This window comes from Osmerus mordax, chromosome 3, assembly GCF_038355195.1.
Source record: "Osmerus mordax isolate fOsmMor3 chromosome 3, fOsmMor3.pri, whole genome shotgun sequence".
NCBI classification, from domain to species: Eukaryota; Metazoa; Chordata; class Actinopteri; order Osmeriformes; family Osmeridae; genus Osmerus; species Osmerus mordax.
In genome coordinates, this window is record NC_090052.1 from 6,060,890 (window position 1) to 6,088,434 (window position 27,545).

General features: G+C 42.2%; 1 protein-coding gene across 3 annotated transcripts; it reads right to left on the reverse strand.

Moving 5' to 3' along the window:
- Window positions 1–321: 321 nt before the first annotated feature.
- ypel3 (yippee-like 3) lies at window positions 322–9,335 on the reverse strand. 3 transcript variants are annotated; one of them, XM_067230681.1, is made up of 5 exons: window positions 8,842–9,335; window positions 7,758–7,876; window positions 7,417–7,460; window positions 3,991–4,099; window positions 322–1,527 (listed from the first exon to the last, which is right to left on the reverse strand). In XM_067230681.1, the coding sequence occupies exons 2-5, from the start codon at window positions 7,872–7,874 to the stop codon at window positions 1,438–1,440; spliced, it is 360 nt and encodes a 119-aa protein (XP_067086782.1). In that variant the 5' UTR covers window positions 7,875–7,876; window positions 8,842–9,335; the 3' UTR covers window positions 322–1,437. The 3 variants fall into 3 exon arrangements, with proteins under 3 accessions (XP_067086782.1, XP_067086791.1, XP_067086773.1); XM_067230690.1 differs by having other exon boundaries at window positions 7,417–7,451; window positions 8,698–9,335; XM_067230672.1 differs by having other exon boundaries at window positions 8,698–9,332.
- Between the last annotated feature and the right edge of the window lie 18,210 nt (window positions 9,336–27,545).

Genomic DNA, 27,545 nt, shown 5'->3' on the forward strand with positions numbered 1-27,545 from the left:
TTGACGTCTGTACACGAACGAGAATTCAGACGTTTTGGCACAATCGGCGTTCCATATGTGACTGTGTGTCTGTAAGTGAGAGACGTGTGAGTGACCAAAAGACGGAGGGAGAGCAGGGAAAGGAAATGCAGCTGAACGAATACGCTGCGTGTTTTAAATAGCGTAAACAAAATTTTAAAAAGAATAACTAAACACACTGTGTGTCGGACGGTGTTGATTCTGTCTGTGGCGCACCAAATTAGTCTATGTGTGGGAAACACTGATGTCATACTCTACCAGAAATAAATACTTTTGTAGAATCTGGAATACATTTACCACACACTTTAATGTACGTGTTCATGTTAAAATAGTACACTTTAATGAAAAAAGCTTACATAAAGTCATCATCATCTGCTACACAGTATTGATATTTTCCATCAACTTGATATTACACAATGCTCTAACATGATCCAATAAATGTTTCTGTACATTCTGTTCAATGTTAGGCTATAGAATTCATTTCCAAAGCAAAGAAAATAGAAAGAAAATCTCAATAACACATTGATTATAACTATCACGCTAATGATAATAGTATAATAATCTTTTCATACACATACACTCAGTAAGCTCACAAATGTGCACTCTCACACATGGTAAAACATATACCCTCAGGCAGCATTCACAGAATACACCCAGACATGCATGGTACTCACATACTTGCAGACTTGAATTGGAGGCTTTTATGTTTACAACTAACTAATTAACCATTTTGAGGATTATGACCAACATTATTTCTGACATTGTAAAGTGACACACATTCATACATATTGCACTTGATACACCATTTAAAATGAACTTGCATTCCTTGTATGGATGAAACGCTTAAGACACGCTGCCATCTTCCCCTAAAACCTAAAAAGGCGTACCTGATTAGAAGTTTAAAAAAATAATGTTTTTGTCTTTACCCTGGGGGACAACACTTAATGCATATCCTTTTGAGAGAAATCGACTAAAATCCCCCACAAACTATAGCTGAAGCGAGTACTATTTAGTGAGACTGCTGGAAAAAGCTACACAACACAGTCTCTCACCCTCGCCTGTGTATACATGCTAATCCTTTCTCTCTTGGTCATACACACACACACAACAAAAAAACAGTTCTTGTACACTCTATTCCTAACAGAGGAATATTATACGGTGCTCTTATAATAGTGGGGGGGATTTGTTTTTGTTTTTATAAATGTGTGTGTATGTATACAAGCTATATTTAAAATACACGCACCACATGCTATTCTTGGCAAAGCTGTATGAAGTGGCAGGGCAGCACGCTGGTGGTGCTTACGTGAGGTGAAAAGGTTACAGTTAAACCCCTTTAGGCGAGGTGGTTGAGAAGGGAGGAGTTGTGGGGTGAGAGGAGAGCAGAGGGTGCATAAAAACAGTATCCGCCCCCCTCCCCTCTCAATCCCACCCATTGTCCTTGATCATGTGGGACAGCTCAATGATGAACTTTCCCTCCTTGTATTTCTGACTCAACTCAAATGCCTGCTCCTGCAAAGGGACAGAAAGAAAAGGATGGAAAGAGAGTGTGTGAAGGCATGTAGTGTTTAAAAGCCAATACTATAAGGTTAAACATTTACAAATGCTTTTGTGACCTTTATTATTGTCAAATCTGCAGTCTAAAGCAGCTTGCACACTGCCCCGACAAACGCCAACATTCTACAACAAACGCCAACAGTCGGGTCAGTGTGGGCCAGAAGTGGTGGAATCAACTCCCCACCTCCATCAGAGACACTGACTGTCTCTCCACCTTCAAGAAAAGGCTCAAGACGCACTTGTTCTGGGAGTCTTGCTTAGAGACTTGTTGCTCTTGTGGTTAGTGGTAACTGATTTAAATTTTTGTACTCGCTGTGATATATAGTTTTTATTATTGTTGCTTGCTTTTTCCAGTTACACCTGCACTTATAGCGGTTCATGTTGTTTAATTGTAACTTGTTTAACTACATGCTCTTATGGTTCTTCCCTTTGGCACTTACTTTGGTTGTTCACAATGTGTGCTTCATGTTTTGGCTACTCGCGATGTTTTTTGGCTATCTTGTTGTTATGATCAGTGACCTATGCACTTTGTAAAGCTCTCTTGGAAGTCGCTTTGGATAAAAGTGTCTGCTAAATGAATAAATGTAAATGTAAAATGTAAGTTTGTGTTTGTTGGTCATTGTCGGGTACTGTCGGAAGAGTTCAGTCGGATCGGGTGAAGTTGCTGAATGTCTGACCAATGTAGAGCGATTTCCAATGAACTCCAACATTCTGACAGCTCGTTACCTTGACAACTAGGCTCAACAAAGGCTGGTGTCTGGACCCAAGAACACGAAGATGTACTCCTGGAGTGATGGGAAGAGAGAACCCAGCATACTCCAACCGAGATAGCAAAAGTGCCGCAATGAGAAACATTGCGACTAGCTAGCTAACTAGTTCTACCATGTTAATCTGTTAACAAGATAACCTATTTACATTTAGTCATTTAGCAGACGCTTTTATCCAAAATGACGTACAAGGGAGAGATAACCTAACCTAACTAGTTGTTAACACGGTTGTTTCATTAGTAGACTATGGTCACTGCTCCCTGATCTAGTAGGCTACAAGTATCAGTGTATTGCAGTGGCAGTGCCAGACATTTTTTTCTGGGGAGCTCGGCGTTTTAGCGAGGGTGCTATGAAATGAGGGTGATAGCCTATGTGTCACATGGTTCTCTACTACACCTCCCCACCATATGTCTATCATCTGTTTACATGTTTGCTCTCTGAAGCATCTTGGGGGTCCATGAAAAGTGCTAAACAAAACGATTGTATTATTATTAGCATCATTATCTAGGCTACTTCCACGGTCTGTGACGGTCACTGACAAAATGCATACATGCATTAGAGTCTGCAGGTGACCACTAGCTTACCATGTCAGACAGAGTGAAATGAATAGCAGATAGCATTAACTAACACAGTCAGAAATGCGTTAAAAAGGTATATTATTTCAGTTCACAATCATCAATAATCACATTGAACCTTATGTATACCTAGCACACAGACAGACTGCTTGTCCTAGGCTAAAGAGTTTCAGAATTTTGGCGGCTCCAAAACAAATTTAAGGAAAAAAGTTAACATCTTCAGCAAAAAAGGAACTCTTCGTTGCTAATCAACCAAAACTAGGCTTCAGCGACACTGCAATCAATGCACGCAACAAATCAGACAGCATTCATTAATGTTACACAGCTAACTGTTACCACGCAAACTGTTCCAACTAGCTTTTACAAAAACTCCTTTGTTGGACTCCAAACATGCAAGGTGGATATTTCTGGAGCTTTGGTCTTCTCGGACCATCCTGAGCGTCCATGCTAATGTCATTGATGCTGCTATAGCACCATGCACCCTCAGTAGTGGAGGGTTGACCTCCTTGACCACAACGTTCCTCTCAAAAATCCACACCAGATACCCCTGCCATTTCTTCTTCTTCTACGTCACTCTCATTTCTTAATCGTTCTTCCAAAACGTGGACATTTAGGTAGCAAAAACCGATGCATTGTTGATATTAACTTGAAACTATCATGCACTAGCTCGCTTTCTCCTTCAACCGTCTGGTAACGTCAACGTTTACGCGTGCAACGTGAAAATCGGGTCATAGGGTATGACAGAATGATTGCTCTGTGTCTAAAACAATCTGTTAATTTCAATAGTTATAATTGTATTTTGTGAGTTAAATATTATTATCACACAATAAATAACGCAGAATGACGTTGATCTTAAAATGATACTACAACACACAGAAAAAGTAATTAGCTCGCTGAAAAAAGTGTGTTACTGTCTGAGCAGTGTGGAGCTGGCATTGGTTTTCTGGACATTCTAAAGACAGTCACCAACAACTGCCAACTTTAGAATGTTGGGATTTGTTGGAGTTTGTTGGGGCAGTGTGCAAGCTGCTTAATGGACAATAACAGTGTACAAAAGTATGTGTGGTCAGGCATACGTATTTCCAGCCAAGGGTGGTGTGGCAGTTCTCGCAATAGATGTCTGCCACCGCATGGAGCCCTGTGAGCAGCAGCCTCTCCTCGGCAGGGCCACAGCCCACGTTCACCCTGAAAAAACAACATAGGCATAGGCTCATGTTTCATCTAGTCAGAGAAGTGAACTTTACCCCACATAGATCACTGACATACTAAATCAATAGGGGTGGGGGGGAAAATCGATTCGAATTTGAATCGCGATTCAGTCTTCTAGCGATTCATATTGATTCACAATTGTTTTTTTTACAATGAGTTTACTAAACTGCAAGAAAAATTATACATTTCAAGGTTTTGATGCAGTGGGAACGCTTAACTGCCTATCACAGTCAAATAGAAACAAGTAACACTAAACAGCAAACTGGAGTCAAATGTAAGTATATATTGAATCGAAATTTGATTAAAAATTAAATGAAAAATCATGAATCGATTTTTAATCGAACTGTGACCCCAACAATCGAATCGTGAGGTACCAAAATTCCCACCCCTATAAATCAAGCATTCTTTAATGTAACCATAAATATGATTTTTTTATAGACATGTGATTTTTGTTTTACTGATGTAAACAATGGCCTAGTCAGGATAGGCAGGGTTCTACGCTCATCCTAAATCGTCTTACCGCAATTGCTAAATTACAGGTTTTGGCATATGGCTTTGTGGAACAGCACATAACCTACCACCAAAATCACACATTAACCCATGCCAACTTTAGAATTTAGTTTGGCATTAGTTTTGTTTGCTTTATTTAACAAACATTACATTGGACTAATATTGTTATTCTGTGCAGTCAGACATGAATTTGTAAGTTTGTTAAATGTCTGGTTTGTTTACTATGCAATTCAGTGGGGGAGTCATGGCTCAAACCTAGCCAACTTTGCAATGGTTAGCTAGCAAGCTAGCTCTGACTAAAACACCAGCTACAGTTTACACTTACCTACAGTGTGGCATTTAATATTAACTATTATGGCTATCCCCAACTAAGATTTTCTTTGGTCGACAAAGACTCGACTTAACACTTCTGAAAATCGAGTAATCGAAATTTGAAACGTTTTTCATCAAACCATTTTGTGCAATGTTTTACCTCACTGTTTTAGGAGATAATATGAAAGAAATACATACGTAAGAAGGGAGATTGACAACTAGACAAACATAAAGGTACAAACATTTTCCCGATCTGACTCAATGTAGCTGCTGGACATTCCAGATTCAGCCGCTATAAAAAAAGCTATTACTAATAATAAGCCTTTTGTCACCATTCCTGTTGTTACCGAATGCCGATATAATACAAAATGCCTGATTGTAAAAGATAATAAATTATAACCAATGTACTACAAATTAAAAATATTGTTTGTTTAAAGATCCTGTAAAGCAAATTCCATGATTTGCTTCTCAGTACATTATATACGTGTGAAATGAGCTTCTCTTGCAGCTCGGAGCCGTACCGAGCATCGTCCTCCCGGCCGTTCCTCCTCCGGTCGCACCTGGACCATCCCCCGCCGCCAGCAGTTCATAACTCAGTTCTGTGTGCTTGTTATAATTATACTAGATAACTTTTCCAGAGGTATATCTGCTATGAGTTAGCGCAAACCGCTAACTTGATATTAGGCTCCTAGATGTAGAATGATGGTATTTTGGTGAAATGGTAGCTAATGTGCTACAAGTAGTTGGAGAGCTCACTGTCTGCTGTCTCTGGTGTCCAATTTTACTCCTGTGTTACAGCTCAGGGGATCATTTATATGCATCTGTATGTTTCACTCATTGAACAAATACATTATAATTCTATACTGTTTTGTTCGGCTTGACGTAACGTCCATTATCTGGGTCGTAGGTAGGCAGCGAGGAGCGGAGCTTCAGCTCCTTCAGGCGACACGCCCCCCCAGTCTCAAGCAGAGAAGAGTGCCGATTTTCTCACGATTTCAATGCCTAATTTAACATACTTGTCAGTTTTTTTTATTCGAATTTGGATGGGTAGTTAATAACACATTCTTCTGTGGTGTGGTGAACTTAAAACGTGTTTTCAATTCCACTTTACAGGATCTTTAACATGCAAATCATCCGAGCGCGCTGATCACTGCCTGAAAATGTGCAGCATGCGAACTTACGTAGAAGCAGAGTGGGGAACGGTGCAACAGAGAAATATTTTGTTGTCTTGGCCGGAGAAGATAATGTCATTCGATTTGGATCTGATTCTTATAATAGGCATATTCATTTTTCAACCCAGCGCGTTAGCATGAGCGAGGTAGGCCAACTTACGTTTTTCAGTTGGTAGGCTACACCATATTCACGTCGAACTATGAAAAATAAACCGTTGTTGGCAGAGTTTGCTTTCAACGTTTTTCGAGTCACCCGGTACTTTGTAAATGTACTTTAATGAAATGCTGCCATACCACAGATTTCTTTGCCATTTTGCCAAATAAAACCGACAAAGTAGGCTATGGCAGAGTTAGTAGTTCGGCAGCCAATTGTGCTTGTGCCGTGTGCAAAAAAAATCCAAACAAAGCGCAGATTAAACAAAAGGGAAAACAGTAACACCTTTTATTTGAAATTATATATTTGTAGAGTTGCTTTAATTGTCTTGAATAATATAATCTACAATTTCTGTAGAACATTTCTTTAATTCAGCAATGGTGACACAAGCGGGAATCGTATCTCACACTGCCATATGGCAGCTTGACAAAAAAACAAAAACTTAGTTGACCAAGAGCATATCGACCAGAAAATCAACTAGTCGACTGAGTGGGGACAGCCCTATTAACTATTATAATATCCAGATAGCCTGCTCTGTTTCATAAATTGTGAATTATATTTCCCCAAAAAATTATTGCAATGTTGTGAACTATAACACTAAAATTACAGTGACCATGAGGGTGTGTAGACTGCGCGCGCCGAAAATGACAACCCAAAGTTATTTTAATCTAACAGATTTGGTGCTTTTGAGAAAACATTCGGGACTTAAGACCTAGAAGCCACCCCCCTGCTCCGCCAATGGCCTATACCGATACTTTTTTCCAGCTTTGTTCACAGGTTGTTCACCTTTCTCTTTCTGACTGAACTGCATGATCACATAAAACTCTACTGTGTTGGCGCATACCGCTTGTGAAATGTGGGACTTGTAGTTTTTAAACGGGGGGTAAATAGATTACTGTAGTTTTTCATCTTTAGTCGGACACTGTGCTTGTAAAATAATTTGTTTGCACAAATCTATTTTTAGTTAAAAATACTCGCACTGTAGAACCCTGATAAGGACTTGATTACCTTTTTTATACCCTGGCAGAACATAAGGTGTATATTGCATTGAAGCTTCAATGAGGAGTATTGTGATAGCCATCTTGAATGTTAGCCATATGGATGCAGAGGGAGCGTAAAGGGAATATACAAGATAAGATACTCACACAGAGTTGAAGAGGTAAGCTCGCCCCTGGCTACCCTGGAAAGACTAGCACAGGACAATTTAAGCAACTAGACCACCAACAAGCTTGTGCACCTCACAACCAAGTGTACAAAATAAAATAAAATATATCTTGATGGAAGAGGGATATATGTAAACAAGTAAGAGATGGAGGGACTGTTGGTGCACAACAGACATGGTCATTTAAAGCTAGGCAATGATAACTCAGGCAATCTCAGTTGGATATTAAAGGCCATCCCAATCCAAACATGTTGGCTTGAGTGAAATTGTGTCAATGATTTCACTTTTTGATTCGGCTCTACTATCCAATAAACTCCAGCTCACTTTAGAGATGAGGTCATCGTGGTTGGCCAGATGTGCGCGACAGTGGACGCAGCTGTACCTTCGATGACAGGAGTCTAGGTAAGCCTGGAACGTCTTTGCCTTAGTGAGTTTCACCATGTCTGTGGGGAGAATGAAAAAAAACGAGGCATTGCAGATGTAATGCTTTGAACTGATGTTCGATTTTGTTTTCAATCTGGCACACAGTTTAGGCGAGTAAAGCCGAGATGAGTCGTTGGCAGAAAAACTATTATTAACTGGGAGTGGCAAAACAATACATTTAAAAAACAGGTCGAAGCGAACATTTGAGATTTGATCTGGGGCCAAATTAGCATGCACACGTTGCAAGTTCGAAAAGACTGTACACTGACCCAATTGGGTCTAAACTCAGGTACTAGAAAATTCCTGGGGCACTTCATGCCTCTTTTCAGAGACAGTGGGATCGAAGCGGAGTTTATAGTCTACACAAAATAAAACTACGTAACATCCACATGAGCTAGAAAGATCGTATGCAAACGATATTGTATTGTGTAGTATAGTGTGTGCCTCCTTGTACATTTGCAACATAGCTGGACATGTTAAATAATGGATTGGACTCAAATGAACAATCAACAACGACCATGTTTGTCGTCAACATCAACTATTTGATGACAACAGACATGGTGTGTAAAAATAACAACAAAAAAACAAACATGGTGTGCGCGTACATCACATCAACATTCAGCAAAAGGATTTGGCTCGTGACACCATTTCTCAGCATAGTCCCTTTCACAACGCATTTCAAGTAGGCCTGCACTACATACCTGATTGATGATATCGTTAGATAACGTTAGCTATCTCTTTATATGCAGCTATCAATCTTAAACAACTAGCTAACGTGTCGAGGCTGGCTAGTTTAGCTAGCTGGCAGATTACTGTAGCGTTCGGTGTCAAATCCACTTACCTATGGGAAAAGATTTTCGATACAAGGACCTTTTAATATCGGAGCTATGACCAGCAAGCAACCATTTGGCAGGTCAACTAAGATGCATAAGTTCGCTGTCACAAAAAAAAACAATAATGTTGAGGTTCGTGGCCATCCACCTACGTAGCAAAGATCCAAAGAATCGTGGTTGCACGCAGCTGTAGCAGCAGTTTTTCAATGCCTGGTTGTCCGCACGCGGGTTCTTTCTCTCACACTTGACGTAGAATACGTTTAACTCTAGCCGTTTTACTCAGCAGATGGATTTAAGGACGAGCTAGCTACGGGAGTAGCCTACTTAGCTAACTAATTTTAGGTTTGTTTATCAAAGACAGCCTAGGAAGTCGGCACAACAGACGTCTTTCGACCAATAGGACTCCTCAGATCGATAAATAGGATGTAGGTCAACGAATAAGATCTGTACGTTCTTGTAAAGTAATGCCTACACCAGGGTTCTGTCGATTTGCAGTGGCTTGTCAGATTTTCCTACTCTGTAATCGCCAATCTAATTCGCAAATACGTAGGCCTACACTATTTTTAGTCTGGAACCTTTCAGTAAATCTGCGCAGACAAATGCTCAGACCCGCGTCTGGGACGCTTCTGAAACGCGCTGCGGCGCATCTCGTGTAAACTGCACCATCGGTATTTATTGGTTTTACCTATATTAATATTTACAATATGTAGTTACAAGATTAAAATGTACAGCACATTTCACCCAGTGCAAATATACGGAGCCCCTAAAGGGACATGAAAAAAAGAAAAAATCTGGTGCGCACGAGAAAGTATCCTCTCAGACACTCTTAGGCCTACTTGTACGCGAGGTGGAGGCTCGAAAACCACATTATTTGGTGGCCGCGGTGGATCACCAATAAAAACAGCGAGTTGCAGCATATTGCTGCTGCCATCAACTGTGCCAGTGATACCCCGGAGTCGAGATACAATTAGAAAAAGCGTTTTGTTATGAATAGTATTAAAGTTTGGACTGATAACGAGGACGTAGAGTAGCAATTGCGCCGGAGTTTATAACTGTATTTCCAGTTTTTGACGTATGATGATATATGCACATTATTAAAGAAATATATTTGGTTATACACTGTGTTCTGCAGTTATCTATAAGTAGGATATATGATGTTATCCTGTATTCCATGCAGTAGGCATCTCCTCCTGCACCCATAGTGGACAATGTGATGTTGAGACAGCGCTGAATTTTGAGTTAAGATTTGAGTTGGATTTTACAAGGTGTTTGTGGAACAATTATCACTCAGTAGAAGCGCAAATAACACTGCTGGATTTAATCTTCATGATAATGATGATATGGAGTGAAAAAAAACGTGTGTGATGAAAACAAAACATACAAATATTATGAGTAATCGTTCTTCCCACATTTACTTTCTGCAGACTGACTACAGTATGGTCATCTGTGTTGCCAATTCTCACTGTCTCCAAAATGTGCGTAAGTGTGGGGGGCCGCACATTCTCCCGTCAAGTTTGTTTCTTATAAATCACAACCTTTGAGTGGGAAGTGGTACGCACATTTTCAGCCCCGTTTTGTGCGTATGCCACGTTTATAAATGAGACCCCTGGTCAAGACGGGTGTATCCCTTGAGCCAAAACAGACGACATGTCACGGAGCGCACGGCGACATTGCGCCGGTCTGCGTCACCGGAGTTCTAGTGCGCACCTGTTTTATGTTGGGACTAATTAGGACGGCTATATAAGCCGAGATGTTTCCCACTTCGTTGTGGAGTCTTATTCTTTCATGTTATGGCCGTGTGGCGTCGGACCTTTGTTTCCTGACCTTTGTTTTTGTTAAACCTTGTTTATTCCAAGTAAAGACCTTGTGCACTTTCGTCCCAAAGACGCTGACTCCTTGTCTGCTTTACCACAGAAGACTCCACCACTAAGGATGGATGAAGCCGAGGATCTCGACATGGGCCATGCTATCAGGTCACATGGACAGCTGTTAGGTCAACAGCAGGAACAGATTAACCAGCTGAACACAGCTATGGGGACGCTGCTCCAGCAACTCGATACGCCAGCGCAGCCCGACGCGGGATTTCTTGAGGAGGAACGGCCGGCGCCACCCTTACACAGGGAGCACCGAATAGCTGTACCGGAGAGATATGGCGGCTCACCGGAGGGATGTAGAGGTTTCCTCCTGCAATGTGCGTTATACCTCTCACAGGACTCCGGTCAGTCTTGTTCCGAGACAGCAAGGGTGGCTTTCCTCATTTCTTTACTGACTGGCAAAGCGCTTGAGTGGGCAACGGCAGTATGGGAACAACAGGGTCCGGAGACAGATGACTATGCCCTGTTCACGGAACGGTTTCGGGCAGTGTTTAATCACCCTCAGGAGGGCCATGGGGCCGGCGAACGTTTGCTGAAACTACGGCAGGGAGACAAGACGGCTGCGGAGTACGCGTTGTCTTTTCGGACTGTCGCAGCCAGCAGCGGGTGGAACGAGGGCTAGTTGTTGGTGGTTTTCCGACAGGGATTAAGGGAGGACCTTAAAGTTGAGCTGGCCTGCAGAGACGATGACCTCACTCTGGACCAGCTCATCGCGCTTGCCATACGGCTGGAAAACTTGCTCAGAGAGAGAGGGCCTAAGCAGCGTCTCTCATCCCATTTAACGCCCAGGCAGCAATTCCCGTCTCCCTTTCCAACATCGGCTCCTGAGCCCATGGAGGTCAGTGAGACCCACATCACTCCCCAGGAGAGGCAACACAGGATGAGGAGGGGACTGTGCCTGTACTGTGGCGAGGCGGGCCACTACAGATCCCAGTGTCAACTCCGGCCGAATAGAGGTGGGGAGCCTGTCGTGCCCTCTGTGAGTACCTCTTTACAGAACTTACCTTTTGAATCCTTCTCATTAACTGTCGAACTGAGGTGGGAACAGTCGTCATGTTCCGTGGTAGCCATGATAGATTCTGGTGCCGCAGGGAGTTTTATTGATGTTAGGTTAGTTAAAGCCCTGAATATACCCACCACAGCCTGTGTACCGCCACTGTTGGTGAGCACTCTCGATGGTCAACCATTAGGTTCCGGACAGGTAACGGAGAAATCAACATGCTCACCATGACGTGTGGTGGAACACATACAGAACGCTTGTCTCTCTTTGTGATCAACGCACCAAGTCATCAACTCATTCTTGGGCTTCCCTGGTTACGCAAACATGACCCCCTTCTGTCGTGGTCGAGCCAGAGGGTGTTGTCGTGGTCTTGGTGCATGTGGGTACATGCACCAAGAGATGTGTTCCGATGCAGTGTAGCGTAACAGCACTTGCTAAACCCCCGGCCCAGCTTCCGTCATCTGTGCCACCCCAATACCAGGATCTCGCAGAGGTCTTTAGCAGGGACAAAGCTGCTGAGCTTCCTCCACATTTACATTTACATTTAGTCATTTAGCAGACGCTCTTATCCAGAGCGACTTACAGTAAGTACAGGGACATTCCCCCGAGGCAAGTAGGGTGAAGTGCCTTGCCCAAGGACACAACGTCAGTTGGCATGACCGGGAATCGAACTGGCGACCTTTGGATTACTAGCCCGACTCCCTCACCGCTCAGCCACCTGACTCCCTGCCACCTGACATAGGTCTTGTGACTGTGCACTCGACTTGCTGACAGGAACCATGCCTCCCTATTCCCGTGTGTACCCTCTCTCCTTACCCGAGACTGCAGCCATGGAGGAGTACATTGAGGAGGCTACACGACAGGGGTTCATTAGGCCTTCCACCTCCCCCGCGTCCGCAGGGTTCTTCTTTGTGGAGAAGGATGGTGGATTACGCCCCTGCATCGATTACAGGGGACTGAACGAGGTCACCGTAAAGTATCGCTATCCTTTGCCGTTGGTGCCGGCGGCCCTGGAACAGCTACGAGGAGCCCGGTGCTACACAAAATTGGATTTACGCAGTGCCTACAACCTGATACGGATCCGGGAGGGCGACGAATGGAAGACTGCATTTTCCACCACTACTGGTCACTACGAGTATCTGGTCATGCCGTTTGGGTTGGCCAATGCCCCATCAGTCTTCCAAGCATTCGTGAACGAGGTTCTGCGTGACATGCTCCATCGGTTCGTTGTGGTTTACATCGATGAAATCCTGGTCTACTCTGCCAGCTTTGAGGAACACGTTGGTCACGTTCGGGCGGTGTTATCTCGGTTGTTGTCCCACCGTCTTTTTGTTAAGGCCGAGAAATGTGTTTTCCACCAGGATTCAGTGTCTTTCCTAGGGCATGTCTTGAGCCCCGACGGTGCACAGATGGAGGAGGGCAAGATACAAGCTGTACTGGGGTGGCCCACTCCCAAGATGATCATGGAGTTGCAGCGGTTCCTGGGGTTTGCTAATTTTTACAGGCGGTTCATCAGGAACTTTAGCACCGTTGCAGCACCCTTGACCGGCTTACTGAAGGGGGCGCCTCGACATCTGCTTTGGTCGGCTCGGGCAGGGAGGGCCTTTGGTGTCCTCAAGGAACGGTTCACCTCCGCACCCCTGTTGAAGCACCCTGATCCCACGTTGCCGTTCGTGGTGGAGGTGGACGCGTCCGGGGTGGGGGTGGGTGCCATCCTTTCCCAACGACAAGGTAACCCACGAAGTTACATCTATGTGCTTTTTTTCTCGTAAGCTCAACCAGGCGGAATGCAATTACGATGTTGGAAACAAGGAGTTACTGGCCATAAAGTTGGCTCTGGAGGAGTGGCGCCACTGGCTAGAGGGAGCAGCACAGCCCTTCGTGGTTTATACGGATCATCTGAACCTGGAGTACATCAAGAAAGCACGACGCCTCAACCCACGTCAGGCCAGGTGGGCGATGTTTTTTACTCGATTTCGCTTCATCATTACCTATCGCCCAGGGTCGAAGAACATCAAGGCTGATGCGCTGTCGAGGATCTACGATGGAGAGGCTCCTGTTTCACCAGTGACCATCATTCCACCGACCTGTTTGGTCGCTCCCATTCGTTGGGATCTAGACCGGGAGATAGAAGAGGCAGCAGGGCAAGACCCCGAACCAGAGGGGTGCCCACCAGGAAGAACCTATGTCCCCAGGTCAGTGCGCACCAAGATTGTTAATTGGGCCCATTCCGCTCCCGCTACGGGCCATCCGGGTGTCACCCGGACCCAACAGCTCTTGTCCTCCCGCTATTGGTGGCTGTCCCTCCATCGGGAGGTCCAGGAGGTTGTTTCGTCATTTCCTGTGTGTGCGCAGGCCAAGGTACCACGCCATCTACCCACAGGGACTCTCGAACCACTGCCTGTGCCGCAACGTCCCTGATCTCACCTCTCTGTGGACTTTGTCACGGACCTCCCCATATCTGAAGGTAATACTACCATCTTGGTTATAGTGGATCGGTTTTACAAGTCTTGTTGTCTTGTGCCCCTACCTGGCATCCCCACTGCTTTCCAGACAGCGGAGGCGCTGTTCAAGCATGTGTTCCGACATTACGGCTTACCAGAGGATATAGTGACAGACCGAGGACCACAATTCACCTCTCAGGTATAGAGAGCATTCATGGAGAGGCTCGGGGTCACAGTGAGTCTGACTTCAGGCTACCATCCACAAGCCAACGGGCAGGTCGAAAGGCTTAACCAAGAGTTGGGCGTCATCTCCGCAGCTACTGCCGAGACCGCCAAGGGGACTGTTGTCAGTTTCTACCATGGGCGGAGTACGCTCAAAACTCCTTAAGGCACTCGTCCTCTGGTCTCACGCCTTTTCAGTGTGTTCTCGGTTACCAACCCCCCCTGTTTCCCTGGAACGAGGAACTCGAGAACGTCCCCGCACGCACGAGTGGTTCGAGAGAAGTGGTCGCGTCTGGACTGAGACTCGTCGCCATTTGGAACGGGCCAAGGAGAGGCAAAAGGCTCAGGCAGACAGACATCGCCGGGCGGCACCCGTCTATCATCCTGGACAGAGAGTATGGCTCTCCACCAGGGATATAAAGCTACAACTTCTGATGAAGAAATTATCAGCACACTGTTGTAATTATGACGATGGAGAAATGATCATGGTTTATATGATTGATATAGAACCACTTAATCACCTTTTTTACTTGTATACGCTATATACTTGAAAACCAGATGCAAAGCTGTGGATGGATTAGAATTGCCACTAAAACATGGCCAAATGTGGAAGTCCAGATACATGGGGTTTGAGTGCCAGAGAGAAAAGAATGTGTGTAGGCCTCTCCCATGAAGGACTACATAGCCCAGATATTGAGAACTACAACTGCCTGATGTCAGGGGACAGATTTATGTCCTTAGACTCAGTGTCCCTGTGCAGCTGGGCTGCATGGCCCCACGTGGGCCTTGGAAAGAGAAAGTAGGGGGAAAGTACGGGCAATGTAAATTTTGTGACCTTTGACCAACCAGGCGTGAAATACATAAATGCATCTGTGACCAGAGATAATGTACCAATGACAAAAGATCTCAAAATAATGGAAAGCAGATATATAGACAAATGTCCGGAGAAAAAGTCAGTCTGATCTCGAGACCACACTCACGTTTGTTGGAATCGTTCCTCTGTGTTGGATTCTAATAAACACTTTGCATCATACTTTGCTGCCTTTTCCGTGCTGTTTTAAAAACTTGGATATTGGATGACCGGCGCACGGCGACGGTGCGCCGGTCTGCGTCACCGGAGTTCTAGTGCGCACCTGTTTTATGTTGGGACTAATTAGGACGGCTATATAAGCCGAGATGTTTCCCACTTCGTTGTGGAGTCTTATTCTTTCATGTTATGGCCGTGTGGCGTCGGACCTTTGTTTCCTGACCTTTGTTTTTGTTAAACCTTGTTTATTCCAAGTAAAGACCTCGTGCACTTTCGTCCCAAAGACGCTGACTCCTTGTCTGCTTTACCACACGACACAAGACGACGACAAGTTTCGTGCGCACAAGAAACTTTCTCGTGCTCACCAGGGGTCTCATTTATAAAACTGTGCGTAGAATTCTTACTAAAAGTGTACGTACGCCCAAAAGCCTAAAATGGCGTACGCACACAAAAATTCGGATTTATAAAACCGTGCGTACGCACACCTGTACGCAATGTTCCCTTCATAAATCACAGATTACCCACAAGTGTGCGTACGTGAATCAGCATTGTACCCCGCCCTGAACACGCCCATTTTTAACCATAATTTAACCATAGTCAATGCAAAGCACCTCATGAATGCTAATCTAGTATCTCATCATGACCCTGGGATGCGATTGTTCTTTAAGGTGAATCATAGCACATGACAACTTCTCAGACACTGTTAGCCTATTGGTGGAGCCCGAAAACTCCGAAAATTTGGTGGCCAGTAGATCACCAATTAAAAAAAACTGCGAGTGGCGTCAACTGTGCCAGTGATACCGCGAGTTGAGATACAATTTGAAGACAAAAGCGTTTTGTTATGAACAGTAATATATTAAAGTCTGGACTGATAACGATGACGTGGAGTGTAGCGATTGCGCGGGAGCTTAACGACTGTATTTCCAGTTTTTGACATATGATGATATATGCACAGTATTAAATAAATATATTTAGTTATACACTGTATTCTGCAGTTATTTAAAGGTAGGATATGTGATGTTATCTGCATTCCATGCAGTCGGGCATTTCCCCCTCCTGCACTCCGGTAGTGGACAATATGATAGTGAGACAGCGCTGAATTTTGATTTTAAAATTGTAGTTGATTGTACAAGGTGTTTATGGAACAATTATCACTCAGTACAAGCTAAAATAATACTGCTGGATTAAATCTTCATGATAATGATCAAATCGAGTGAAAAAAACGTGTGTGAGGAAAACAAAATATATAAATATTACGAGTAATCGTTCTTCCCACATTTACTTTCTGCAGTCTGACTACAGTGCGGTCATCTGCGTCGCCAATTCCAACTGTTTCCAAAATGTGCGTAGGCCTACGGGAGGGTCAGAGTTTGCGTGGAGGACCGCACATTCTCCCGTCAAGTTTGTTTTTTATAAATCACAACCTTTGCGTGGAAAGTGGCATACGCACATTTTCAGCAAGCTTTATAAATGAGACCCCAGATTTCTTTTTTTTTTCATGTCCCTTTAGGGGCTCCTTACAAATATAAACAATCCAATCCAAACACTATCACTATATAAGTGTGGTGCCCCCTACAGTACAGCTGACTACGCCACCCCTTGAGCTAACTGATACGATAGTGTCAGAGCAAGGGGAACTCTGTCTCAATGAGTGTACAGACACAGGTAAGTTAGAAAAGTACAAAATTACGTTCTTTATTTCATATATTGAAGGAGATTGTACAGGCTGGTCAATAAACACATTAAAGGTGGGGATCTTAACGGCCACCAGTTAATCAGTCAAGCCAAAGAGAGGATGAAAGCTAGGGGAAGCTACGGTCTCGATACCACACGTGAATAAAGTGCACACAAACCTTAGGGCAACACACTGCAAACTTCAAGTTCTGGTGAAACACTCAGACAATTGCTTAACCCTTGTGCTGCCTTCGGGTCACATGACCCAAAGGTTCATAACGAACCATCGTTGTGTTTCCCCAATTTTCCCCAATACAAAAACAAATAAAAATAATTTTCTTTTACATTTAGTCATTTAGAAGACGCTCTTATCCAGAGCGACTTACAGTAAGTACAGGGACATTCCCCCGAGGCAAGTAGGGTGAAGTGCCTTGCCCAAGGACACAACGTCAGTTTGCATGACCGGGAATCGAACTGGAAACCTTCGGATTACTAGCCTGATTCCCTCACCGCTCAGCCACCTGACTCCCTTTTAACCTTCGCAACGTGAGGGATCTGAGACAGCCCAATGGTTAAAAGAAAATGCTTCACTTTTGTTTTTGTATGCGGTAAAGTTGTCGCAATACGATGGTGGGTCACAATGACTGATGGGTGAGAATGACCCGAACAGAAGGGTTAAGAACAACACAGCATTGTAACACTAGTCATTCCGTGAAGTTACAGACTACGGAGACCGGCTTCCCAGGGCCTACAAGGTGTTATGGCTTGACCAATACCGGGGCTGACTATGGGGAAGACAATGAACAAAACAAAAGAAAGAAAACTCCTCTAACCTGGGACTCACAACACGTTCGCCCAGACATACAAACAATCTCCAGGCTAGAGGGAAAATCAAAGCCAAGTCACTCGGAATAGCAGACTCACACACACATGCATACAAAAAATCTCAAAAGATAAGCAGCTAGCACACCGTGAAGCTGCGTTGGTCTAAAAACAAACAAACACAGTAAAGTGTTCGCATTCCACAATACACATTTGCACATATCCCTTTACATGATCTCATAACATAGCTAACATTCAACAATACACCACGGCCATGAGACCCTCAAATGGGCAGGGGTTGCGTAATTGTGAAAAGTGTTAAATGCCAGTGATCTACTTCCCATACATTCCCTTTAGTTAAATCAGGACACAATAGTATTAATGTGCAAACAAAACCATCAGCGTGGTTCCACATACCTGTGCAATATTAGTGCAGTCTGATTAGTTCACTGCTGATCATAACGTTGCTTGGGACCACTGCCATGTCTGCGTTGGCTCCCAAACTAACCAAACAGAGACCCACTTAATAGGTTGGCACAAACAGACTGAGAGGCTACAGGAGAAACGTATTTAGACGTACCTTGCAATGAGCCATAGCACCCACAACGCTGCCTCACACAAACACACAGAGCTAACAGCATGGAAGACCTACCTGGCTAAGGACCCCAGGTATCTGTACATATGCCCGTCTCAATCACTGCCCATTCCCAGCCCCTAATGATGACATAACTGAAGCATGAGAGAGTGAGAAAGGGAAGAGAAACCTCAAAACAGACAGAGAGCCCTCAAGCAACGAGTTCCAGAGGCTACATAAAGAACCTCCAAAAATAGAACCCTGTGAGGCAGAGCTGGGGGGGTTCGAGGCCCTGTGTGAACTTAACATGCGAGGCCCTGCTTATTGACATACACCCTGATGCACGTGCAAGAATCCCTTTCAATCTGCACGGGGACTATCCATAATTCTGACAGCTATATAGTCATATCCTGCGCGCACGTGTGTGTGCGTGTTCTTGCCGAGCCACCCCATTTCTGCAAGACGTGCTGACAAATGTATCCAGCGATCCTCGAATCGACTTGTGAAATTCTTGCTTCTTTTTAGTTGTATTCCTTTGATGAAGAAAGTGTTTTGTCCGTCTCTTCATAAACGGAGTGACTAAGTTCAGTTGAGTTCTGGATTTTAATACATATTTATCAATCTGCAGATTGGGAGAGAAAACCAGACCTCTGACAAACACAAAATGACAACACAACACCAGGCTTAGGCCTCAATCATGTCTCTCTCCGCTCTGAAAGCCAGAGGACCATCTTTTATAGGGCACAAGAATGTAAACATAGATAGTGACAGTCAGGCAGTAATGACGTTACAACAGTCTCAGAGAAAGAGATTCACTGCTCCCAACACATGACAACTCTCAGACTAGAGTGTTCATAGTTGGAGCTCTCCTTGTAGTCATGACAAGGGACATTTAGCCAGTACTTTCTCCTGACCCCAAACATCTATTAACCTGACACATAGACACAATATACTCTACTTTTAATAGCAAGCTTACATGAGAACGTACTAACTAGTATCCAATGACTAGTTCTATTGATTAGTGAATAATGTAAGCACACAGGAAATCCCAATTTCGTCCACAGTCCCCCCTTTTGACGTTTAACGTCAACGCAACAAACATTTATTAACTGTTTATCTGGGGCCTGCTGTAGTGCTTACATTTCACAAGTTTCATAACATTTCAAAACCTTAACAATCAAACTATACTGTATCTGTTACTACTCAGCACAGCATACATGATTATAGGATTTGAAGAAGTATTAGGTACACTTAAAAAAAAAAAAAAATATGAAATGTTAAATTGTATACAAAACTTCGTATAATTATGGATGTTAACTATAAATTAAAAACACGACTGTTATATTAAGTATAATGCCAATAATGCCAAATTACATTGAGTTCTAACTTTTTTACAGAAAATAACTGTATTATTTATACATAATTTTTCCGCTTTTCTAAAATACATGCAAATGTAAATACAATTACACTGATTATCTGTAATTAAATATATAGCTCATTATATTAAGGTTTATTTCCATACTAACAATTTAGCATGTTTCTAAGAAAATTTACGGTGAATCCTTCTAGTTTTTGGTTAAGGGTTTCTACGTATTCTTATTGGGTGTGCTCAAGCCTTCGGCGAGAGCACAACCTTTGTTCTCTCACATATATATTATTATTTATTTATTTATTGTTTATTTTCGCCCCCCTAAGGATCAGTCAATATTTGGACTACATAGACAACCTAGGTGTCAAAAGTTTCGTATTGGTAGCGATTGCCTGGGTTGTACTTTTATTTACGTTCCGTTGCATGGTTTAAGTAGAAATTGCGTTTTTGTGGTGAAAAGTGAAGCTAATGGTGGCTAATTTGCTAGCCACAGTCACTGACGTTACTGACGTCACTACGTCACTAACGTCACAAAAACACGCGTGACTACCTGTAGCAGAACATTCGTTTCGCATCTTAGGCCGTAAGGTGAACCCTGTTATCGTTTCAACCCGCTCCACAGTCTGGCATCTACACAATCTTTAGCTTCTAAAAAAGAACGAGTCCTGCAAAGCTACCAAAAAAAAGTTTGTCGCTGAAATTCCAGTCGATTGTCGATGCGTCTATGGTTTATGCAGAACTAGTTTCTTCAGAGCGTAATAGGATTTTGGTGGCATGGTTCGACACGTGATCCTTCTACACAAATAAGGTAGCTGCTTTTTGTCAACATGGATGGATATGGTTGTCAAATAGAGGATGGGACCTTGCACGTTACAGTGTTTCCTCGATGTTTCTTTTGCCGTGGCGGCTCGCCACAACTAAATTTCTGCCGCCATGGTATCAAAAATAGGGCTGTACAAAATTTTAGGACGTCTATTTGATTGTGCATGTCGGAGAATAGCATGGATACGCGCTTCACACCGCAGTTGAGATTGTGAGTCTTTGAGAAGTCGTATAGCTAACTTGTCAGTTAATTTAAGCCTGTATTAGTCTATATTCTTGCTAATTTAAATTAAGTTAACTGGTGATCTTCGTTGTTTGTATTATTCCCCTGCTAGCTAAATTGCACGTGTCTGTTGATTCGATAGCGATTGCTGCCTTTGCTTACGTTTGTATTTTCGGTGCATTACTATGCAGAAGTAGTTTTAATTAATAAATAGTGGGTTTATTGTTATTATTTGCTACAAAATGCTTAGCCTATCAAGCTAAAATGAAGCAGACAGTGTACATGCTTTCGAGTACCTTAATGGATAGGCTAGGCTACTGACCAACGTCAATTATTAATACGTCAATTAATAATTGGCAGCATTTATGCCATTTAGAACATACTTTATGGGTGGAAGGTCTCTAAGTAGCCTAACCTTATTACTTTAGGGGAAATAGTACGAAAATATGTGCAATATTACATTAGTTATTAAACTAGGCTATTACATTAACCTGGGGGGACAGACAGACAGACTTATGTCGTTGTTGTAACATTCATTCATTCTTCCACAAATGAAAACACTGATCAACCATAAAAACAATCGTAATGAAAAATATGAAATATGATATATAAAACTGTACAAAACAGAATAAGAAATAACAGATTAAGGACACTCAGTCCTCACTGTCAGTGTCAGGACAGTTATCTTCCAGTTCCTCAGTTTCTTTTGTGTTGGCACAATTACAACAACGACATTAGTCTGTGCAACACAGTCCTGCAGAAAAACATGAACATCTGCCTGTCTCACACGCACTTTTGCAGCCGCAGTGTATCAAATGCAAAACACTGTCAGGGGCTGAATTTCTGTTACGTGCAAAGGTCTCATCCTCTATTTGCCAAACATATCATCCATGTTGACAAAAAGCAGCTACCTTATTGGTGTAGAACGATCACGTGTCGAACCGTTCCACCAAAATCCTATTACGCTCTGAAGAAACTAGTTCTGCATAAAACATAGACGCAACGATAATCGACTGGAATTTCAGCGACAAACTTTTTTTTGGTAGCTTAGCACGACTCGTTCTTTTTTATGAGTTAAAGATTGTGTATATGCCAGACTGTGGAGCGGGAATCATTTTCTAAAAGACTTATCGTGGTTCACCTTGCGGCCTATCTGTTAACTTGGGGGATAGCTAAGCTAACTATAGCTTTACAGCAAGGCAGCTGCAGAAACGCCACAAGCAAAGAGGCCAGGGTGATAACTATTTACTCATTTTACTTTGTGATGTGAAACACAATTGTGAAAAGTAATGTACAATATTAGCTGATATTATTAAGGAAGTAGGCCCACATCTACTTTCAGAAACGGTAGTCTACTATTTCACTGAAGCATTAGCATCATGACATTAGCCTCTGTTGCCCGAGCAACACATACTACAGTGGTCTATGATGCATCTGTTTTCAATCGTTAAAATAAACATTCCTCACAAATACATTTTCGTTGTAGGATTTATTATGACATTACATTACAAGTAAACGATTTGTGGGTGAAATTATCTTTACCTGTGGTTTCAAACCAGTGTTGCTCACTGCAACGCAGCCTACGCGAGACACTACAAAAACATCACCGAGGTGAAATCAGTTTCATATTCGAGATTCAACAGACATTCATATTCGTACCTCCGTTCAGGCTCCGCGTCATATTTAGGGACCGGGGTAAAAGAGTAGACAGTCAGAATTTTTCTTCAATATCTTTGTCAAAATCGACCATACAAACTTCAAACTTGTTGCACATTCTTCTACTACTGACTGACCAATTTGTCCAAGCTTTGGTTTGGTGATAAAGTTGATTATTGATTAACCCATAGCAAATAAATCAACAAAAACACCAATATTTCAGTGTTTCCTCAATATCTTTGTCATAAATGACCACAGAAACATCAGACCTGTTTCACATTCTTCTACTCCTAGCTGACCAAGTTGTCCAAGCTTTGGTTTGGTGATTTGATTATTGATTAACCCATAGCCAATAAATCAATAAAAACACCAATATTTCTGTGTTTCCTCAATATCTTTGTCATAAATGACCACAGAAACGTCAGACCTGTTTCACATTCTCCTACTCCTAGCTGACCAAGTTGTCCAAGCTTTGGTTTGGTGATAAAGTTGATTATTGATTAACCTAAATTGCCAATAAATCAATAAAAACACCAATATTTCAGTGTTTCCTCAATATCTTTGTCATAAATGACCACAGAAACGTCAGACCTGTTTCACATTCTTCTAATCCTAGCTGACCAAGTTGTCCAAACTTTGGTTCGGTGATAAAGTTGATTATTGATTAACCTAAATTGCCAATAAATCAATAAAAACACCAATATTTCAGTGTTTCCTCAATATATTTGTCAGCAATGACCACAGAAACGTCAGACCTGTTTCATATTCTTCTAATCCTAGCTGACTAAGTTGTCCAAACTTTGGTTTGGTGATAAAGTTGATTATTGATTAACCCATAGCCAACTTTATCAACTTTATCACCAAACCAAAGCTTGGACAACTTGATCAGCTAGTAGTAGAAGAATGTGCAACACGTTTTAAGTATCTATGTTCATTTTTGACAAAGATATTGAGAAAATACTGAAATATTGGTGTTTTTATTGATTTGTTGGCAATGGGTTAATCAATAATCAACTTTATCACCAAACCAACGGTTGGACAACTTGGTCTGCTAGGAGTAGAAGAATGTGAAACAGGTCTGAAGTTTCTGTGGTCATTTATGACAAAGATATTGAGGAAACACACAAATATTGGTGTTTTTATTGATTTATTGGCTATGGGTTAATCAATAATCAACTATCACCAAACCAAAGCTTGGACAACTTGGTCAGCTAGGAGTAGATGAATGTGAAACAGGGCTGACGTTTCTGTGGTTATTTATGACAAAGATATTGAGGAAACACTGAAATATTGGTGTTTTTATTGATTTGTTGGCAATTTAGGTTAATCAATAATCAACTTTATCACCAAACCAAAGCTATTCTTTCTTCATTCATTTTTTTATTCATTCTTTCAAACTTCTTTAAACTTCAACTTCCAAATCCTTCTTCTTCCTCAATTTTTCAGCTAGAGCCACCATTTAAACTTTAAAATGTTGACAAAACCCTAAACTATTTTTAAATAATTCAGCTTTTTGATATCTATTCAACTTTTTTCAATATCACTGATTATGTTTCATGACTTTTTCAAGCCGTTTCTGAGATTTACATGGGTGTGTACGTGAAACCCTAGAGTGCAGACTGAAATGCTTTGAGTGGAGGCCTGAGCTTCGGATGTTGTTGAAAATATATTTCTAGTTTTCCAGCATTGCCACAATTTTCGCTCTTCATGCTTCATTTTTGGATCAATAGATAGCTAATTTTGTGCTGGTCGTAGACAGTTGTCTGTTGAATCCAACAGACGTACACATTTGTTCAGAGCCCCACGAAAGCGAGACAAAGTCCAACTCTCGCCCCATAGAGACCAATGCAAATCTGGTGACAAAATCGTCAGAGAAAGCAAAAAGAACATGATTTTGAAACTGCCGGTAGAGTCGTATTTCTGACCGCACAGAAATATAAAGGACATCTCTGGTTTCGGCAGAGTCTTGGGTCTCGGAAAATTTTGGATTGGACGTATAGTTTTGCGTCTAGGTTAATTTGTTTGAGGTGTGGATTCTAGCTACATTTCTGTTATTCTCTGCCCTCAGCGCGTTAGCAATCATAGCTGCACCATCACCGTGGCAACGACAGACACGCACCACTCAGTCTCACGCAGGTGATTGGTATTAGCTGATTAGTGGAGTCACAAGACAGAGTTTGATAGTATTTCAACCTAATACAATTTACAAGAGGTGACTCTGCAGGTGCTGCTAATATCTCTTTTACTACTATTGCTAATGGAACTGTTTTATTCTACTACGCCATTCTACTAATGCTGCTTCAGCATTCCAAGTATTGTTCTTTGAATCTTTATTCAACTTCTTCATATTCTTCTTCTATTTCTTCCTTGACACCTTTCAGCGCCTTCAAATCTTCAGCTATTAAAACCGTTCAGCTATCCAAAAATTCAGCAGTTTCAGGCTATGACTATGACTTTTCAGCTTTCTACCTCTTATGTTTGAATTAATATAAATCAATATTCATAATATTTTTAACATGGTTTTCCAATGGAGTTTTTTTTCAAATCCTCTCAAACTTCTTAAAACTTCTTCAACTTCCAAATCCTTCTTCTTCCTCAATCTTTCAGCTAGAGCCACCATTTAAACTTTAAAATGTTGAAAAAACCCTATTATTTACTATTTTTTTATATAATTCAGCTTTTTGATATCTATTCAACTTTTTTCAATATCACTGATTATGTTTCATGACTTTTTCAAGCCGTTTCTGAGATTTACATGGGTGTGTACGTGAAACCTAAGAGTGCAGACTGAAACGCTTAGAGTGGAGTGGACCTTTGGATGTCGTTGAAAAAATATTTGTAGTTTGCCAGCATTGTTTGAGGTGTGGATTCTAGCTACATTTCTGTTATTCTCTGCCTTCAGCGCGTTAGCAATCATAGCTGCACCATCACCGTGGCAACGACAGACACGCACCACTCAGTCTCTCACACAGGTGATTGGTATTAGCTGATAAGTGGACCCAGCTAACACATGACGTTGCGGCAACGTTGCCAGTAAGTGCTCAGTTGGTAACCCGCGACGTTACCTTCTGGCAACGTCGTAGCAACGTTATAAAGGGAATGTTGCCAGTTGGTCCCATGGACAACGTTGCCACGACGTCGTACCTTGGTCGGCTGGTTACGTTATTTTTTGACCCGTGGACAACGTTGCCGCGACGTCGTACCTTGGTCGGCTGGTTACGTTATTTTTTGGTCCCATGGACAACGTTGCCGCGACGTTGTACCTTGGTCGGCTGGTTACCTTATTTTTAGACCCGTGGACAATGTTGCCGCGACGTCGTACCTTGGTCGGCTGGTTACGTTATTTTTGGTCCTGTGGACAACGTTGCCGTGACGTTGTACCTTGTCGGCTGGATACATTAATTTTGGTACCATGGGTTAAGTTGCGGTTAAGTCGCTCTTTGGTCGCAGGACAACGGATCTCGAGTGCAATATAGTGGTTTATCCAGAGATGGAGAGATCACACTGGACTGCTCTCAGTTCTGACACTTTTGCAATGTAGCCATAGTCTACATGAATTTCAATCACACACAATATTAAATGTTGCACCCAGCACGTATAAATGTAGACAATGCATGTAATTCATGTGCAGCTCAGCCCCAGCATGTCATTGGTCATCAATTTTCTCATATGCATAAACATTGCTTTAATAAATAAAAGACTGAATTTGGAATATAATTTAGTCTTTCATTCTTTACTATAAACATGTACAAAAGCAATCAATGTGTGATGTGTAACATGATTAAGCAAACATTCTTTGTATAGCACACCAAAGCTGTATGACACACAATGCAAATTTGTGCTCCAATAATGTTTGTAATACAAAATTGTTAAATGTGACCAAAAGGTAAGCGACTCTTAAGAGTTTCATTTCCAAAGACAAGTCATCACAGAATATTACAATTCTTCCTTAGCAAACCTGCCCCTCAGTCAGCCCCTGAGCAACAACTTTGCGCATGCCCATTTCAACGCATCGCTGAAACTGGGGTTTCAGAAGAGATTTTGCAGGGGTTCAACACCGTCTTGTACGCATTGGATTTCAACTGGAAATTAGCTACTTCAAAGGTGAGTTTCTTTACAGAAATAGTTTTAAATATTTAAAACAATTTCTGTAAACATATTTTCAGAAATTGGATGGGGCATGCTAATACGTATATGTTTGAAATTTAGGCTATTTAGCCTGTTTATGTGCTATCAGATTCACATTGTTTACGTTAGGATTTCGCTAGCTACAGTACAGTAGAGGTTAAACCCTCCAGAAAGTTATGTTGAAATACTGAAAATGCATGGGCCTAACTACATGTTATCAAAGTTTAGAGTCTCACAAATCACCCACAAAAGAATCAGTGAAAATAAACGTTCTGGACTGTTAAAAAACCTTGTCCCAAAATAGTTTATTTAGACCGGAATTTTCAAAGACTGTGGAGCTAGCGTGGCTGATCACGTTTTAATCACAGTCGGTCATGGCATGCACAGCAATGGCGTCTATAAAAGTATCATGTCACAAATGTTTCCAATTTGTACATGACATCTGTTTTTGGATACGTTTATTTGTTTTAACCTTTAGATGCATGAGTTCTAAATATTTCCGACGCTTCCACCAGTTATTTTTCCAAAACGGCAGCTAGGTAGCTTTAATTAGCTTCCGTTACCTAGCAACCTAGCATAATACTCGTAGCAATGCTACTACCTGCTAGTGCTACTTGTTAGCCTACTAATTGTAAATTTTGAAGCCATACTATAGCGTTTGTCATATAGTTTTTGTCTATCGGAAAATAGTCGGTTGGAATGTTCAGAATCACACATGTGCGACGCTACGATGTGGGGCCCTGCTTTCGAACGATCACATATGTGCAATGCTACTCCTTTAATATCAATATGCTAAAACTATGTACATAAACTACATTCCACTCTCATTTCTGTACAGATTATCCTACCACCGTCACACGGCCTAGCACTGTGTCCCTGGGAAATTATGGTTAAGTAATGAACCGTTTAAAACAGTGACAATAATTGTATGAGCCATGGCAACCCTAAAGGCTATGTTTTGAAGCAAAAGCATGACTTAAAACTTTTGCATCACCAGATTCCATACCCCTAGACGTCAACT